This window comes from Chlorocebus sabaeus, chromosome 2, assembly GCF_047675955.1.
Source record: "Chlorocebus sabaeus isolate Y175 chromosome 2, mChlSab1.0.hap1, whole genome shotgun sequence".
In the NCBI taxonomy this organism is placed as follows: domain Eukaryota; kingdom Metazoa; phylum Chordata; class Mammalia; order Primates; family Cercopithecidae; genus Chlorocebus; species Chlorocebus sabaeus.
This window is the reverse complement of record NC_132905.1, coordinates 2105196-2121678: the sequence shown is the minus strand read 5'-3', so window position 1 is coordinate 2121678 and position 16483 is coordinate 2105196. Positions and strand designations below refer to the sequence as shown.

The window sequence follows — 16483 nt, the reverse complement described above, 5'->3', positions numbered from 1 at the left end:
GGAAGGACGGACACAGGTCTACACACAAGGCCACATACAACCGGGCTCGTGGGGCCAACTTCTCCAGTCCCCAAACGCAGTCCACAACAGACAACTTCTCCCGTCCTCACACACGGTTCCCAACAGACAACTTCTGCTCCACAACGTGACACCTATGGCAGGAGAAGCTGGGGGTGCCTCACTGCCTCATCCTGCACACAGCAGCACGGCCCACTCCAGGCAGAAGGCAGGCCTGGAGAAGAGCCTGAGACCACCGCAGAAAGACCGACAGGGGACACCACATACTTTCTCAAATGGGAGAGGGGCCTCATGGTGGACAACACGTATCTCCTGGTTTTCTGGAAGCTGTACTTCTTTGGTGCAAACGTTCATTTCAGATATGTAAAAATCAAAAGTTTTCACTCAAAACTTTCATGGTCCCACTATGGAAAAATTAAGTACCCCATTTTCAAACATAACTTTACAGCACTTGTTCTGCTTCACTACTCCAAGCAAGAATTTGGAAAGAACAGCTGTGTACACGTTTGCAGCTGACACCACCACAACGCCATAGCAACCGCAGGCCCACCTGGAAGCAGAAGCATCCAGGAAGCCCAGGTGCACAGCACTCAGCACAGAAGGGCCTGCAGCAAAAAGCCCCCTTTATTTACCTGCTTTATTGCTATCAAAGGCCTGATTAAGCAAAGGCCACTATCCCGCTGCCTGAGCCGAGCACCACAGCTGAACGCCCTGAACAGCAACTGTTTTCTGGACGATCGAAGGCCTGGAGGCTCCTACTGAGCACCACGAAGAAGAAAAGCAAAGCACTCTGGGAACCCTGCAAATTACCCCAAATCTCAGGCAAGCTTCTCCAGAGCCCTGTTACACCTCTGCTTCAAGATCCTGAAAAACAGCTGCTAATTATGTTTTGATCAACTCACATATAACCAACACTTTATAAAAGCTTTCTTCAAATTCATCACTTAAGTGGAAGAAAACTCACATTATACGATAGAAAAGGCTTTGGAGGCAGAACAGGAACTACCTCGATTCCACTCTGATTTCAGGATGCAGACACGCCCACCACTCTGTTCTGCTGAGCTGGGTCTGTGCTGCTCTGACCAAACGCCACCTCCCAGCGACCCTGTGCCAATGTCTAAGGGGCAACTTCCACAGCACACCGGGGAGCCCGGGGGCAGTCCTGGGAGCCAGGGTGGTTCTGCTCTCTGCCCTGGGAGAAGGTCAACTTCCCAGGCGCTCGGGGCCTGCCTCAGGTCCATCTGCCACCGAAGCAAGCGGGACACCCTCTCCTACAAAGCTTCTCGCCGGCCCTAAGAAACAGGGCGACTGTAACGAACTTCAAACGCCACCCTTTGTTCAAACTCACAGACCTCTGCTGTGAACACAGCGCTCAGGCACAGCAAGCAGTGAGGAGAGAGGCTCCGAAGAGTGTGACAGGTCCCCGAGTCCTGGCTGCCACTAACCCATGAGGGTCACCAGCTCCGAGACACCAAAGGCAGGTGAGGTCCATCCCAACCTGTCAGTCACCAAGATGACTCTGTTTATCCCGAAGGCAACGGGGACGACCCCAGCAGCAGGGCAGGGAGCAGGGAGGAAGGGAAGGCCCAGAACGGCACCTCTGCCCTATGCTAGGCAGAGCTGCCCAGGGCTGTCTTTACACAGCTCCCCAAAAGTTACTTTTCTTTGTTCTTTTCAAATGTCACTCCGAAATGCCTGATTAAGACTTCTAGCCTAAAATGAGCCCTCCACCCAGGTCCAGGCCTCCAAAGGTCACTGCAACCCTCCCCTATGTTGGCAGGCAGGCAACTGCTGCCCCAGGGTGACCCACCTGAGATCTCGGTAACTTCCCCACTGACAGAACCAGAGTCAGCTGCCACGCCAAACACCTCGGTCACTGAGAAGACATCCAGTCTGGATAATGTGTGAAAAACAGTGAAAATGAGGGGAATGGGGAGACTTTTGAATAGTGATGCCACCTGACAGCTGTGTTCTGTCAGGCCCAACGTGACAGAATTCACATTCTTCACCCAACGGGCAACCCCACTTTACAGCTGGGGAAGCCGAGGCTCTAAGGGGCAACATATTCCTCCCAGGTCAAAGGGCAACAGGGCCCTCAAGTCACAAAATCGAAACTTCTAGGAATGTCCCTTGTGCCAGAGCACTGGCTGCCACCACTGGCCACCGGAACTCAGAGCATGCCGCCACCCAGCATGGGGCTGGACTCGCCAAACCCAACCCCTGTCCCAACAGCGCGATTAAGGGCTAGTGGACTTTTTCCCCCTTTCCCCACAGATGGGAACCAATGCTGCAGACACCACCCGTAGACACACATTCACCTGGGAGTACTCATCCTAAAACACGCAGCAAGCACACGCTCCCTAGGCCAAGGGATAGAGATCCACGGTGAGAAAGTGCTTTTCTGTCTTGGAATGGGAATCTACACTTGGGACAAATCTTAGAGCAACAGGAGAGTAAATCTGGCATGAAAGCACAATAGACCAAGATGCACTGAAGAAAATGCGAATTTGCCAGGCCAAAAGATAACCTTTAGAAATGAACTTCTTTACCTTACACCTATCTGAAAAGACCTCTCAATTTACGAACATGCTAATTTGGGTGTCAGATTACTTTTTTCTTCCTTCAGCTGTAATCACAACCTGACTATGACGTTATGACTATCCTAAGCTGTACAGAACTAGTGCTTTTCACTGTTCTTGGGACAAGTGTGTCATCTGCAACAATCTCACTGAAGACTTAATTTTCTCATTTTTCCTCAGTGAATAAAATTTAAACTCTGGCACCTCAAACCAGCAAATTACAATTATATTAACATAACTATCTTTACAACACTGTCCTGACAAATACCAAGACAGCTAGCTAAAGCCAAATTCAACATACGTGGCGCACTGTGGGGCTGAAACACTCAGGGCCTAAGGTTTAGCCTTAAAGACTTCAGGGTGAAACCTCTCTGTCCCCTCCCTTCTCCCACCCAAGACCTCCACAGAGGGAAGGCCTGGGAGGGGCAGGCCCTTTCACACCCCATCCAATTGCCATTCATCTGCTACTCCACTTGACACCCACATGCAGCTTCAAGAACCCTGCCCACCCCTAATACTCCTGGCTCCTCCTCAGTTTGCAAGACTGAGTTGTTACTAGAATGAGTTATTAGCCAAGCAAGAGTTATTTTTATGTTACTCCCATCTTTGTTCTAAACATTTTTATTATGAAATATTTCAATGAAGAGGGAGTCAACTAGAATAATTTAATATTCTCTGATCAATCAATTACAGGAAGTAACCAGAGTATTTGCAATGTGCCATTTTGATTTACAAAATTCAGTTGTACTGTTTAATAAAAGAAAGTACTCTGGTTTGGGGCACTGCTAGTTTTATTGATATATATGTATTTTTTTTTTGCTTTGGCTACTATTGAAATAAACAACATAATCAAAATTCCTCATCAGTAGATCAACTGCAGGGGATCATGAAGAGATGCGATAAACCTTTCATTTTTTTAGACAGTAGCATTCAGCTCCTTGAAAGCACCATTCTCAGCACTGCCACCCAAACGTCTGTATGAGCTGTTCCTCTGTCCTCACACACGGGAATCACACACAGTCAACACTCCTACAGTTGTTTTTCAAGTTTTCTCCTCATCAAACACACCTGACCCTAAAACTGACCTTAAAACAGAGGATGGAAGTGAGTCCCAGAATCACCAAATACAGCAGAGACGCCCTTTTCCAACCACGTATTCCTCCACCTCCTCCCGGAAGAAAGAAATGAGGCTTTACCTATGCAGAGGCTCAGAGCAAGACAACCTGGCCAGCCCCGCAAGGCAAGGCAGAGTCCAATACCTACCCAAAGTGGTGCAACAGGCACCTGGCCTGCGCTGAGACATGTGGGACCGCTGGAAAAACATTTTTAAAAATAAAGCATTCCGATAGTTTACAGAACAGATCACAGCCATCAAACACCTTTTTACAACATTACTAAAGATCAGCCACATTTTCTACTAAAAGGTCAATATACACATAGGAGCAAAACCAAGACTTTGGCGAAACAGCCCTACAAATGCTTCAGTTCTCCAATAGCTTGTCATAAGGGGCGTCTCAGCAACCCCGGAGAAGTGGCTTCTGAGCCCTCTTCCTCCCTGGAGCACTGCAGCCTAGCGTTCTCCCAGACAGACTCTCCCTATCCCTGCCCTGTCCAGTCTGACCACCAGCCCTGAACTTCACATACTCGGACAGAAAAACCTTTCACTTCTGAAGATGCTGCAACCCTCTCAAAGTGACCAATAGCTCCCTTCAGAGAGGGGACACAGAAGAGACCCACGCTCCCCTCGAAGTTCCTACTACTGCTGCCACCGAGCTGCTACAACTGCATGGCGCGCGTCACCACAGGCCGGGGAGGAGCTCCCCTGCCCAGCACCCACCAAGGAGGCTGGGGAGGGATGGGGAGCCCCAGACAAAAGCAGCCTAGCGTGCAATGCTGGCCAGGCAATCTTTCCCGTCAAACTTGAGGGGCCCTGAGGAGTCGCAGAGACAGCAGACTAGACCAAGAGCGTGAGAACTGCCAGGCGGAAGGGGCGTCTGAGCCCAAGGCATCCGCAGCACAGCCAGTATTACCCCGAGACCCCTGCACGGAGCGAGAGCATCTGCTGCCACCGCCCTCCCACTGCCCTCCCGAGGGGGCAGCAACCAGACTAGCTGGGCGCTCTTTCCTTCAGGCACCAACGCAGCGCTGGAAGAGACGGTGACACACACGGTGCTGAAACCCTACTCCAGAGCACGGCTCTCAGCAAGGCTGCGCGCCGGGAGGACTCTCGCAGGGTGCGCCTGACATCTCTGCCTTCCTGGTGGCCAGCAGGGAAGCCCAAGCCTTCCATCCCGACTTCCCGAGCCTCGAGAATGGGGTGTCGCGCCCCCGTCCTCGCCTGGAGACTGGGGAGGCTCAAACCCAGGGTCACAAAGGGGCAGAAAAGTTAAGTGGGGACACAGGCCACACGCCTAACTGCAGAACTGAGCAGGGGACAGTTGCTGCCACTCGCACCTCCAGGTTCTGCCCTCAGCTCTGCAAACCCCATCTTCTGGTACAGGGAGCCCCTGAGCCTTCCAACCGGGGCAGGGACACACAGGGCGGGAGCAGGTAAGGACCGCTCCAGTAGGAGTCCTGGCTGAGCCACTCCGAAACAGACCAGCCTCAGCCACAAGCAGCCACCGCGGACGTCTGGAACAGCGACAGGGACGCAGGCTATGCCGACTCCCTCTGGCTCACTCGCAGGCAGCCACCCGGGCTGGCCCCGCACCTGGGTAGAGGCTGCCCCTCGGCCTGCTCCAGCCCTGGGCCTATGGGACAGATGACCTTAGCATTCCACCAGCGGAGAACTTCCTGGAACTGGCAGCTGGCGCTGCTGGGACCCGCCCTTCCCTCCCGCCCCGTGCGGCCACTCACCTGGGGGCAGCTGGAAGTTCTGGATGTTGGTCGGGTTCTGAGGCGGCTGCGGCAGGCGGGGGGCCAGCACGGTGGGCGTCAGGGTGGCCCGGATCCCGCTGGTGGTGGCCGTGGGCGTCCGGGGCAGGCTCTGGGTCACTGCGCCGGCCGTGCCTTTGGGCAGCCCGGTGGGGGTCCCGGGGGCGGGCGGTGGGACGGCGGCGGGGCTGGGCAGCGCCCCTTGCATAGTTGGCCCGATGACCATGCTGGCAGCCGTGCTGGCCGGGCCGCTGGCCGCCAGGGTCTGCGCCGCCGGGGGCGCCGCCTGCACCACCGTCTTGGGCGACTCGGCCTTGACCCCCGGCGCTGGCGCCGCAGCCGCCGCGCCAGGCCCGGGCTGGCCGCTGACCCCCGCGGGGCCCCCGGCGGCCGGGGCGGGGGTGGGGGCTGCCCCGGCGCTGCCCCCGTTCTGGGCTGCGGCTGGGGGCGGCGCAGCGGGCGCGGCGGTCGGGGGTCCGGCAGGGTGGCCGGGCGGCCGCGCCAGGGTGGCGGGCGCGGGGGGTGGCGGGGGCGGGGCGGCGGCGGGGGCGGCGGGCGCGGAGGCGGCGGGGGGCGAGGGCGCGGCGGGCGCGGGGGGCGCGGCGGCGCCCACGAAGGGGGGCGTCTGGATGACAGTGCCGGGGGCGGCGGGCTTGGGCAGCGGCAGCAGCGCGGCGGGCCCGTTGTTGACCAGGCTGACAGCAGGTGCGGCGGCGTGGTGCGAGTTCAGCAGCGCGGCGCTCCCATTCAAAGTTTGCGCGGCGCCGGGGCCGGCGGGCTTGCCAGGGCCGGGGCCGGGGCCGGGGCCGGGCCCGGGGCCGGGGCCGGCGCGGGCGGCCAGCGCGGTGGGGCCGGCGGGCTTGGCGGGGCCGGCGGGGGCGGGCTCGGGCCCCGCGGCGACGGCGGCGGCGGCGGGCACCGGGGCGCAGGCCCCCGCGCTGCCCTCGGGCGGCGGCCTCAGCTTCGCGGCGGGCGGCGCGGGCCCTGCGGGGACAAGGGGGCGGCGCGGTGAGGGGGGGCCCGGGCGCCGCGGCCCCCCGCCCCCCGGCCGCGCTCTACCTGCGGGGGGCGGCTCCGGCGCCGCTCCGGGCGCGCCCTCGGCGGGGGCGGCCGGCCCTGCGCCCGCGGCTCCGGCCGGGCTGCCGCTCACAACATGGTTCCCGAGCGCGCCGGCGGCCGCGGCCCGCACCTCGGGCGTGCGCGGCGCGAGGTGGTGGTGGTGGGCCGCGCTGGCCGCCAGCTGCGACTCGAGCGAGCCCACCAGGTCGCTCACCACTTTCTCGTCCACCTCGCTGTTGAAGAAGACCTCGTCCAGCAGATCCGAGCCCGCCGCCATCTTTTTTCCTCGGCCGCCGCCGCCGCCGCCGCTCGGGCCAAGCGCGCCTGGGCGAGGAGGAGGTTCCGAGTGGGGCGGGCGCTGGGCGGGCGGGGGGCGGCGCGCGGCCGGCGGGGGGCGGGGGCGCGCGGCCGGGGGGCGGGGGCGCGGGGGTGGCGCTCCTGCGCAGGCGCGGAGATCGCGGGCGCCCGGCGATTGGCTGCGGTGCGCGCTTAAAAGGCGCGGCCAATGGCTGCGAGCGCTAGAGGCCGGGGCGCGGGCGGTCGGCCTGGGCGCGGGCGGTCGGCCTGGGCGCGGTAGCAGCGGCGGGAAGCGCGGGGGCTGGAGCTCGGGGACGCGGGAGCCGGGGCGGTGGCGGGCAGGGCGGGGCGGTGGCCGCCGGGCGGGGCGCGGGATGCGGGGACGGTGCGCCGGGCCGAGGCGAGCACGGGGCGGCGACGGGGCCTCGCTCTTTGTCTCCGCTCGCTCCAAAATGGCTGCGGCGGCGCTGACGGGAACGCCGGGCGGGCCGCCCTGCGCGGTGGCAGCGGAGATGCAGGGCCCGTCTGAGGCCCGGGGAGCAGCGCGCGGGGATGCTGGGGCGCCGGCCGGGCAGCGCGCAGGCCCCGGAGTAGATGGGCCCGAGAAGCAGGCGGGGACGGGGACGGGGCTCTCGCAGCGCGCCCTGAGGACGGGGACCGGCGCCCGGCCCCTCCAAGCCGCCGCGGGGAAGGAAGCTGGGTCCGCCCCTGGGTAGCCGGTCCCGGGCGGTGGGGAGGGGTCCTGCGCGCACGGCTCTTCTCGCCCTCCAATCGTGACCACCCCTGGCCCTTCCCTCCATTTTTAGTCAATAAACCAAGCCGCCCCGGGGTGACTGTACCCGCACCCAGCTGCCTTGGAGACGGGAGTGTCTTATAAGCCGGTAGGTAAGAGCACGGTGCCTGCCAGGCGCCAAACGAAGTTCCCGAGCATGAAGCTGGCAAGTCTGGAAGTAGCTTTCTTTTTACCTTCTGCTGGGGGAGGGGAGTAAGTTACCTAAAATGTTCCCAAGCTCCTTCTCTCTAGAAATACTTCAGTAAAAGTTCGTTCCCTCTTTCTGCGTGTTTTATTTTCCAACCAAAAGATGGTGTTATTGGACATTTCTAGTGGTTTTCCTTTCTCCCATTTCTTTCTAAGAGCCCAGAATAGGTTTCAGAGAGACGCTTCCTTGCCTCGGACCTCACTGGGGACAAGAGGCCGCAGGATGAGTCTTCGCAGCTGAAGACAGCGCCGCAATAAGCAGAGACCTCGGGACGATGAATGACGTTGCTGACATAGAAAATGATTTTTTTAATTGCTGTAACAAAGGAGACTGCTAGTCTCAACAGCAGACCCGAACTGGACCTTGTGCCTGTTCAAATTGCAGCCTCGCAAGGGAATGGACTTACTGAGACAGCTGGAATACGGGACTTCACCCCAGGCTTGTTTCTCGACAGCAGCAGCAGCCAATGAGCATTGAGGACGGAGCCTAGGAGAGGTGCCTCCCCTCTAGGGAAACAGAGTTTGGGGGAAATCACTGCAAACGTACAGCTGGAATTTTGGACCTGAACTTTGGCTCCCAGAAGGCAGGAAAGGAAATGAATGAAGCCAGCTGGGTATGGCAGGGAGGGCCCCTATGGGTGCACATATGGGGCACCTTGAGCTCAGTAGGGGGACAGTCTGAGTTTTCCAGAAAGAGCAGAAATATAAAGTGATGATTAAATCTCGAGATTTTTAATTTTTAAGTGTTGACAACTAATTAGAACATTTTTAAAGTAGGTCAAACCACAGGCAGGCTGACCGGCCTCATGCACAACTTGCAAGGTGGGGCGCACCAGGCTCACAGCACAGCCCATACCCTCAGACCCCTCACACTGGAGTGGGAGCAGAAGCAGAACGCCGGACTCGCATGAAACAGACCAAGTTCCAAGGCCCCTGGGTCCCAAAGGCTGGGGTAACTGAAGGTTCCCACGCTCAGGCCTCCACTCTTCAAGTCCGCTGCTACTCCACTGAGATCTGTAATGAGTCTCCTGCCATCTACACACAGTGGTGGCTTCTCTTCTCCAAGGCCCCGCCAGGAGCCCTTCATTCCAACATATTCGGGGCTCTCTAGGCTGGGCTGAGCCTCCTGCACTCACACCTTCGTTGACATTATCCGCAGGATCTTCTGAGGAACCGTCCAGCCTGGCAACTGCAGGAACTGTGAGGAGTTTAGCGTCTGTGCCCACCTATCCCAGCTTCCCTTGCAAGAAGGGTCTTGTGCACCAGAAGACCCTGGGGAGGGTGGGAGCTGCAGACAGCCAGGCAGCTCTATGTCTGGGGTTTGCAGGAGCACTGCCTCCCTGAGGAGGAGGAGCTGGGGTGTGGCAGGGGTGTGAGGACACCACATGACTGCCCCTCCTAGTGTTCATGTGGTGGGGGGTCACCCTGGGGACCTCGAGCCAAATTTTAGTTACTGTATGATTTTAGTTGTTGCCACAAGCAGGTAGGACTTGTGTAGTTTGAAAGAAAAATCCCACCCAGCATAAAAAGAGGAAAGAGGGAATTGTAACAAATGTCAATCATAAGCACTGTTTAAATCCAGAAAAATGTTTGCTGGGAGGCTATGGGCAGAGAGGTGGCCTCAGCAGCTGGCAGCGCAGTGGGCCTTCCAAGTTTACTAAGCAGGGTCTGGTCTTTTTCAATAAAATAGAGCATCAGACATGCTCACTTAAATATAAAAAAAAAAAAAAAAAAAAAAAAAAAACAAGTTTTGAATTAAGTTTAAAACACATTAAGAATAAAACAAATCTAAGAATAAAGAGAATCAGTGGTTTCCAAGCTGTAGGTTGTGTGAAAGGTCTGTGGTGTTTGTTTTGTGACCTGTGCTTTTATTGTCTGCCTGACAGCCTTCATCATAAAACAAATTTTTTTAAAAAAGCCACCTCCATGGCTCACGCCTGTAATTGCAGCACTTTAGGAGGCTGAGGCAGGAGGATGGCCTGAGCCCAGGAGTTCAAGACCAGCCTGGGCAACAAAGCATGACACTGTCTCTACTAAAAACATCTTTTTTTAATTAGCCAAGCATGGTGGTGTGCACCTGTGGTCTCAGCTGTTTGGGAGATTGGAGCAGGAGGATCACTTGGGCCCTGGAGTTCAAGGCTACAAGTGTGCCACTGTGCTCCAGGCAGGGCGACAGAATGAGACCTCTTCCCCCTACTCCGCAAAGAAAAAGGCGTGCAGCTAGATAGCAGCCGAGTGTTTTGGGGGTGTCTTCAGCCCCACTGGCAGCGTTCCTCAGTCTTGCAGCCTCGGGGGATGTCCGTGGTCAAAAATGAGTGCACATCCCAGGGAGAAACTTGTGGCCACCTAATTGCTCTGTAAATGCAGACGGACTCATTTCTCAAGGCTGCCTTAACAAATGTGTACAACTTCAGCAACAGAGGTGGAGTCTCACAGCTCTAGACGCCAGAACCAGGGTGTGGGCAGGGCTGCGCTCCCTCCGGATGCTCCAGGGGAGGATCCTTCCTGCCTCCTCCAGCTTCCGGTGGCTCCAAGCATTCCTGGGCTTGTGGCCACATCACTCCAGTCTCTGTATTCACCTGACCTTCTCCCTGTGTGTCTGTGTCCTCTCACAAGGATACCAGTCGTTGGATTCAAGACCTCCCTAAATCCAAAATGATTTCATCACAAGATCCTTAACCAATTATGTCTGCAAAGCCCCTGCTTCCAAATAAGGTCACATTCTCATGTTCTAGTGGTTTGAGGGGACACTATTCAAGTCAGTATTATATGGGATGGCTACTTACTGTTCACTTATGGGGAGACATTTAAGAAATTAGGAGGCACTTAGCCTGTCCCGTTCACCCCAGAACACAAGCCTGGGGAGGCTGAAGTCTGAGACAGTAGCCTGCGACCTGAGAGTTCTGGAGTAGAGAAGTCCACTGGCCAGGACACCTCCACCCCCTGCCCTGCTTTCGCAAGGAGATGAGGATGCTCAGATCTGCTCGGCCAGGACTCTCGCCAGGGTCAGGGCTCGGCCAGACACCAGCATTAATCAGGCCTGACGCGTGATCAAGGGCCAGGCGGAGCCTGTTGTACAGATGAGGAGGGACTGGAGCTTGAGGTTAAGTCAGCAGCCCAGGTTTCATTCTTGGAAGGGGCAGAAACCTTGGACTCGGACCCAAAAGCTGGCAGAGCTGGCACTGCCCAGCTGACCGACCGGTGCATCCACACACCAGACACACTTGGATGCCACGGATTAGACTCCTGCTCACTAAATTATAGTCAAGAGTCAGGCCTGCTTCCTCCCTGAAATTGACCCAGATCTCCCAAGTGAGGCTGTCTGCAAACTCTTGAGTGACTCATTTACAACAGCCTCTTGGCTGACTCCCACAAATGGCTAACCATAGCCATCATGGATGGATTTTACTAGCTTAACTCAGACAGCAGCGTATTTATTTCAAAGCTCAGGAGTGAACGTCTTTGTCCTGATGGCACTCCAACAAGTCAGCCTTCCTGGGACCTCTCCTTCCCGAGGTGCAAGCAAGGAATGACCTTTCCAGTGAGAGAAGCCTGTGGTCTCTAGACCCCTCCCTAACCTGGAAAGGTGCAACACTACTGGGCTCCCACTTTCTAAGCACGAGGTCCACCCAGGAGTTTCTTAGGAGTGCTCTTGCTGGTTTGGTTAATTCCTAAAATAACTTTCCCCATAGTCTGTTCACATACTCAGTTTATAAAATCCAAGCACCTCCTGGCTGGGCGCGGTCGCTCACACCTGTAATCCTAGCACTTTGGGAGGCCAAGGTGGCCCGATCATCTGAGGTTCAAGACCAGCCTGGCCAACGTGGTGAAAGCCTGTCTCTACAAAAATGCAAACTGTAGCCGGGCAAGATGGCAAGTGCCTGTAGTTCCAGCTACTGAGCCCAGGAGGTGGAGGTTGCAGTGCACTGAGATGGTGCCATTGCAATCCAGCCTGGGTGATAGAGGAAGACACTACCCCCCTGCCAAAAACAAAAACAAAAACAAAAACAAAACCCACCTTCCTGAAAACATTTAGTTCCATTGCAGGTGCTTTGGAAGATTTAACAAACCACAGTTGTGTCATTGGTAAGGTTTACTCAGTAAGCATAGTTAGGATGGGACATATAAAGCTAAGATATTAGATGCTGACCATCAAGTGTCAATGTGAGTGTAAAAAATGAAACTTTTAAAGTAATACCCTTTACAAGAGCATCAAAAACCAAATACCTCAATATCAAACTAACAAAAAGAAATGTAAGACCTATGGTCAGAAGATTGTAAACCATGATTGAGAGAAATTAGGGGAAAAGAAATACACGGAGGGATACACTGGGTTCAAGAGTCAGAGGCTCGATATTGTAAAAAATGTCTTGTCTCCCAAAATTATCTACAGATTGTACACAAAATGAATATTTAAATCCCAGTTGTTTTGTTTTGTTTTCTTTACAGAAATGGACAAGCTGGACTTCTGTTTCCAGTATGGTGGAGTGAACACCTATTGAACTAACCCTCCCAAAGGCAGCGCTGTAAACTCTGGGTAAAATAGGAAACAACACTTACCTGAAGTCACCAGAGCATGAACACAGCAGGCACATTCTGAAGGTGTGAACACTTGGAAGAGGAAAACGGTACCGGGTGAGTTCCCTGTTTGCACAGCTTCTAGACTAAAGTCAAGTAACAGGCCATGCCATCCAGGACAAATAAAACTCCAATAAAAAGCCGTATGTTTTTCTGGCTGGAAAAGCTAGAAGACAAGTGTGATGGTTAATACTGAGTGTCAACTTGATTGGATTGAAGGATGGAAAGTATTATTCATGGGTGTGTCTGTGAGGATATTGCCAAAGGGGATTAACGTTTGAGTCAGTGGACTGGGAGAGGCAAAGCCACCCTCAATGTGAGTGGGCACCATCTAATCAGCTGCCAATGCGACTAGAATAAAGCAGGCAGAAGAAGGAGGAATGAGCAGGTTTGCTGAGTCTTCTGGCCTCCATCTTTCCCCTATGCTGGATACTTCCTGCCCTCAAACATCAGACTCCAAGTTCTTCGGCTTTTGGACTCTTGGCCTTTGTGATTTGCCAGGGGCTCTCAGGCCTTCACGCACAGACTGAAAGCTGCACCGTCAGCTTCCCTACTTTTGAGGTTTTGGGACTCAGACTTATCCAGTGCTGGCTTCCTTACTCCTCAACTTGCAGACAGCCTATCATGGAACTTTACCTCATGATGATGTGAGTCAATTCTCCTTAATAAACTCCCTTTCCTATATACATCTATCCTATTCTGTCCCTCTAGAGAATGCTGATCATACAGTAAATTGGTACCAGAAGTGGGGTGATCAGCCAGCTACTTGGTGGCAGGTTAATTATATTGGAACTCTTCCACCATGGAAAGGGCTATGGTTTGTCCTCACTGGTATAGACACTCAGGATATGGGTTTGCCTATCCTGCATGCAATGCTTCTACCAAGACTACCATCCGTGGACTGACAGAATGCCTTATCCAGCATCATGGTATTCCATACAGCATTGCCTCTTACCAAGGCACTCACTTTACAGCTAAAGAAGGGCAGCAATGGACTCAGGCTCATGGAATTCACTGATCTTACCATGTTCCCCATCATCCTGAAGCAGCTGGATAAGTGGAATGGCCTTTTGAAGTCACAATCACAATGACAGCTAGGTGAGAATACTTTGCAAGACTGGGCAGAGTTCTCCAGAAGGCCATGGATGCTCTGAATCAGCATCCAGTATACGGTACTGTTTCTCCCATAGCCAAGATTCACAGGACCAGAAATCAAGGGGTGGAAGTGGAAGTGGCACCACTCACCATCACTCCTAGTGACCCACTAGCAAACTTTTTGCTAGTTGGACTAACCACAACCTCTTGAAAGTATGGGAGCATCCCAGAAAGGAGAGAGCTGCAGATCCAAATTCTGTTGATACTCTTTGTCTAAATCTCTAGTTGAGCACTGAACCACATGTATGGGACAGACTCCAAGCAGCTCGACCTAGAATAAAATCATGGAAATGAAATTTGAGCTGCTATCCAAGGGACTGGGTTTGCAGTCTCAGTTCCATCAAGTCAATTGTTTGCTACCACAGACACACACACACATACACACACACACACCCCCACACACATACATGTCACACACACACCACACACACACATACACAGACACACACACACATCAGTGCTCTACTCCAAACTGTCACAATGTTCAGGATACAATTCAAAATTACTGAATATAAAAAGAAAAAAAAATGGTTATACATTCTCCATCCTACTGGAAGTTGACCCCTGATAGGACCCAGATTGATGAAGTAGCAAACAAGGATTTTAAAACAACTATTATAATTGCTACTGTAAAGGAAAATACACTTTTCTTTTTTTGAGACCAGTCTCGCTCTGTTGCCCAGGCTAGAATACAGTGAGACCATCTCAGCTCACTGCAGGCTTTGCCTCCCAGACTCAAGAGATCCTCCCACCTCAGCCTCCCAAGTAGCTGGGACTATAGGTGCACACCACCGCACCTGGCTAATTTTTGTATTTTTTTTTTCTTTTTGGTACAGACAGGGTTTCACTATGTTGCCCAGACTGGTCTTGAACTCCTGGACTCAAGTGATCCACCCACCTCTGCCTCCCAAAGTGCTGAGATTATAGGTGTGAGCCACTGCACCCAGCTGAAAATACACTTTTAACAAGATTTTTAAATCACAACAGATAATTAGAAACTTTTTTTTTTGAGACAGGGTCTCACTCTGCTGCCCAGGCTGGAGTACAGTGGCACAATCATGGCTGACTACAGCCTTGACCTCCCAGTTATGGTGGTTCTCCTGCCTCAGCCTCCCTAGTAACTGGGACTACAGTCTCACGTCAGCATGCCCAGCTAACTCTTTTGTATTTTTTGTAGAGTTGAGGATTCTCCATGTTGCCCAGGCTGGTCTTGAACACCTGGCCTCAAGCAATCCTCCTGCCTCAGCCTTCCAAAATACTGGGGTTACAGGCATGAGCCACAATGCCTGGCCAGAAACTGTATTTTTTAAATGGAAATTTTAGAACTGAAAATTAGAATCTCTTAAATATAAAGTTAACTGAATGAGTCTAACAAGAGTGGAGATGACAATTAACTCAGTTAACTTGAAGAAAGAATTTATCCAATCTAAAAAAGAAAGGGTGGGGGGAAAACAAGAAGAGCCTCGGGACCTGTGAAACAATATCAAAAAGCCTATGAAATGTGTAGTCGAAATTACAAAAAAGGAGGAGAGAAAAAATGGGGCAGGAACAAGTATTTGAAGAAATACTGCCTGGAATTTCTGTATTAATAAGACACAAATTTACATATTTAAGAAGTTTCATTATCCCCAACTGGGATAAACTCAAACAAAACCACGTGTAGGTACATCATAGTCAAGTTGCTGGAAAGCAAATCTAAAAAGAAAATTCCTAAAAGTAACTGTGCAAAAACACATTTCAAGGCCAGGTGCAGGGACTCATGCCTGTAATCCCAGCATTTTGGGAGGCCGAGGTGGCCCAATCACTTGAGACCAGGAGTTCAAGACCAGCCTGGCCAACACGGCAAAACTCCATCTCTACAAAAATACAAAAATTAGCCGAGCGTGGTGGTGCATGCCTGTAGTCCAGCTGTCGGGAGACTGAGAGGCAGGAGAATCACTTGAACCCGAGGCAAAGGTTTAAGTGAGTTAAGATGATGCCACTACTCCAGCTTAAGCAACAGAGTGAAACTCTCTCTGGAGAAGAGAAATAAAAATTTTTTCAGGCAGGGGAACAAAGAAATTAAAACTGATGACTTCTCATCCAAAACTATGGAAACCAGAAGAGAGTGGAAGAACATCTTTAAAGTATTGAAGTAAAACTTTTCAACCCATTTGTAGATTGTCAAACTATCTTTCAAGAATGAGGGTAAATAGGCCAGGTGCAGTAGCTCATACCTGTAATCCCAGCACTTTGGGAGGCCAAGGCAGGCGGATCACGAGGTCAGGAGATTGAGACCATCCTGGCTAACATGGTGAAACCCCGTCTGTACTTAAAATACAAAATTAGCCGGGCATGGTGGTGGGCACCTGTAGTCCCAGCTACTCGGGAGGCTGAGGCAGGAGAATGGTGTGAACCTGGGAGGCAGAGGTTGCCGTGAGCTGAGATCGCACCACTGTACTCCAGGCTGGGGGACAGAGTAAGACTCCATCTCAAAAAAAAAAAAAAAAAAAAAAAAAAAAGAGAATGAGGGTAAATAAAGACATTTTCATATTTAAAAAATTAACATAATTCATCACCACCGGACCTGTATTGTAAGAATTGCTGGCTGGGTGTGGTGGCTCACACCTGTAATCCCAGCACTTTGGGAGACCAAGGCAGGCGGATCACAAGGTCAGGAGATTGAGATCATCCTGGCTAACATGGTGAAACCCCATGTCTACTAAAGACACAAAAAAGTAGCCAGGCGTGGTGGCAGGCGCCTGTAGTCCCAGCTACTCGGGATCCTGAGGCAGGAGAATGGCGTGAACCCGGAGTTTGCAGCGACCTGAGATTGTGTGACTGCACTCCAACCTGGGCGGCAGAGCAATACTGTGTCTCATAAACAGAAAAAAAAAAAAGAATTGCTGAAGAAAATGTTCAGGCTGAAGGAAAATGATCCCAGATGGAAATTTGATCATCAGGA

General features: G+C 53.2%; 1 protein-coding gene and 1 long non-coding RNA gene across 2 annotated transcripts in view; one reads left to right on the top strand and one right to left on the bottom strand.

Annotated features, from left to right (window-relative positions):
* TAF4 (TATA-box binding protein associated factor 4) overlaps positions 1-6869 on the bottom strand; it is a 90810-nt gene extending 83941 nt beyond the window's left edge. Inside the window, exon 1 of the mRNA XM_008021752.3 lies at positions 5454-6869. Within this exon, the coding sequence (XP_008019943.3) occupies positions 5454-6807 (1354 nt within the window). The 5' untranslated portion in view covers positions 6808-6869. The remainder of the gene's footprint in view (positions 1-5453) is intronic.
* Positions 6870-7196: 327 nt separating this feature from the next.
* Positions 7197-13058, top strand: LOC140708731 (uncharacterized). Its single transcript, XR_012088938.1, has 2 exons — positions 7197-7708; positions 7963-13058. It is a non-coding gene; the product is annotated as an uncharacterized lncRNA (long non-coding RNA).
* Positions 13059-16483: the final 3425 nt, after the last annotated feature.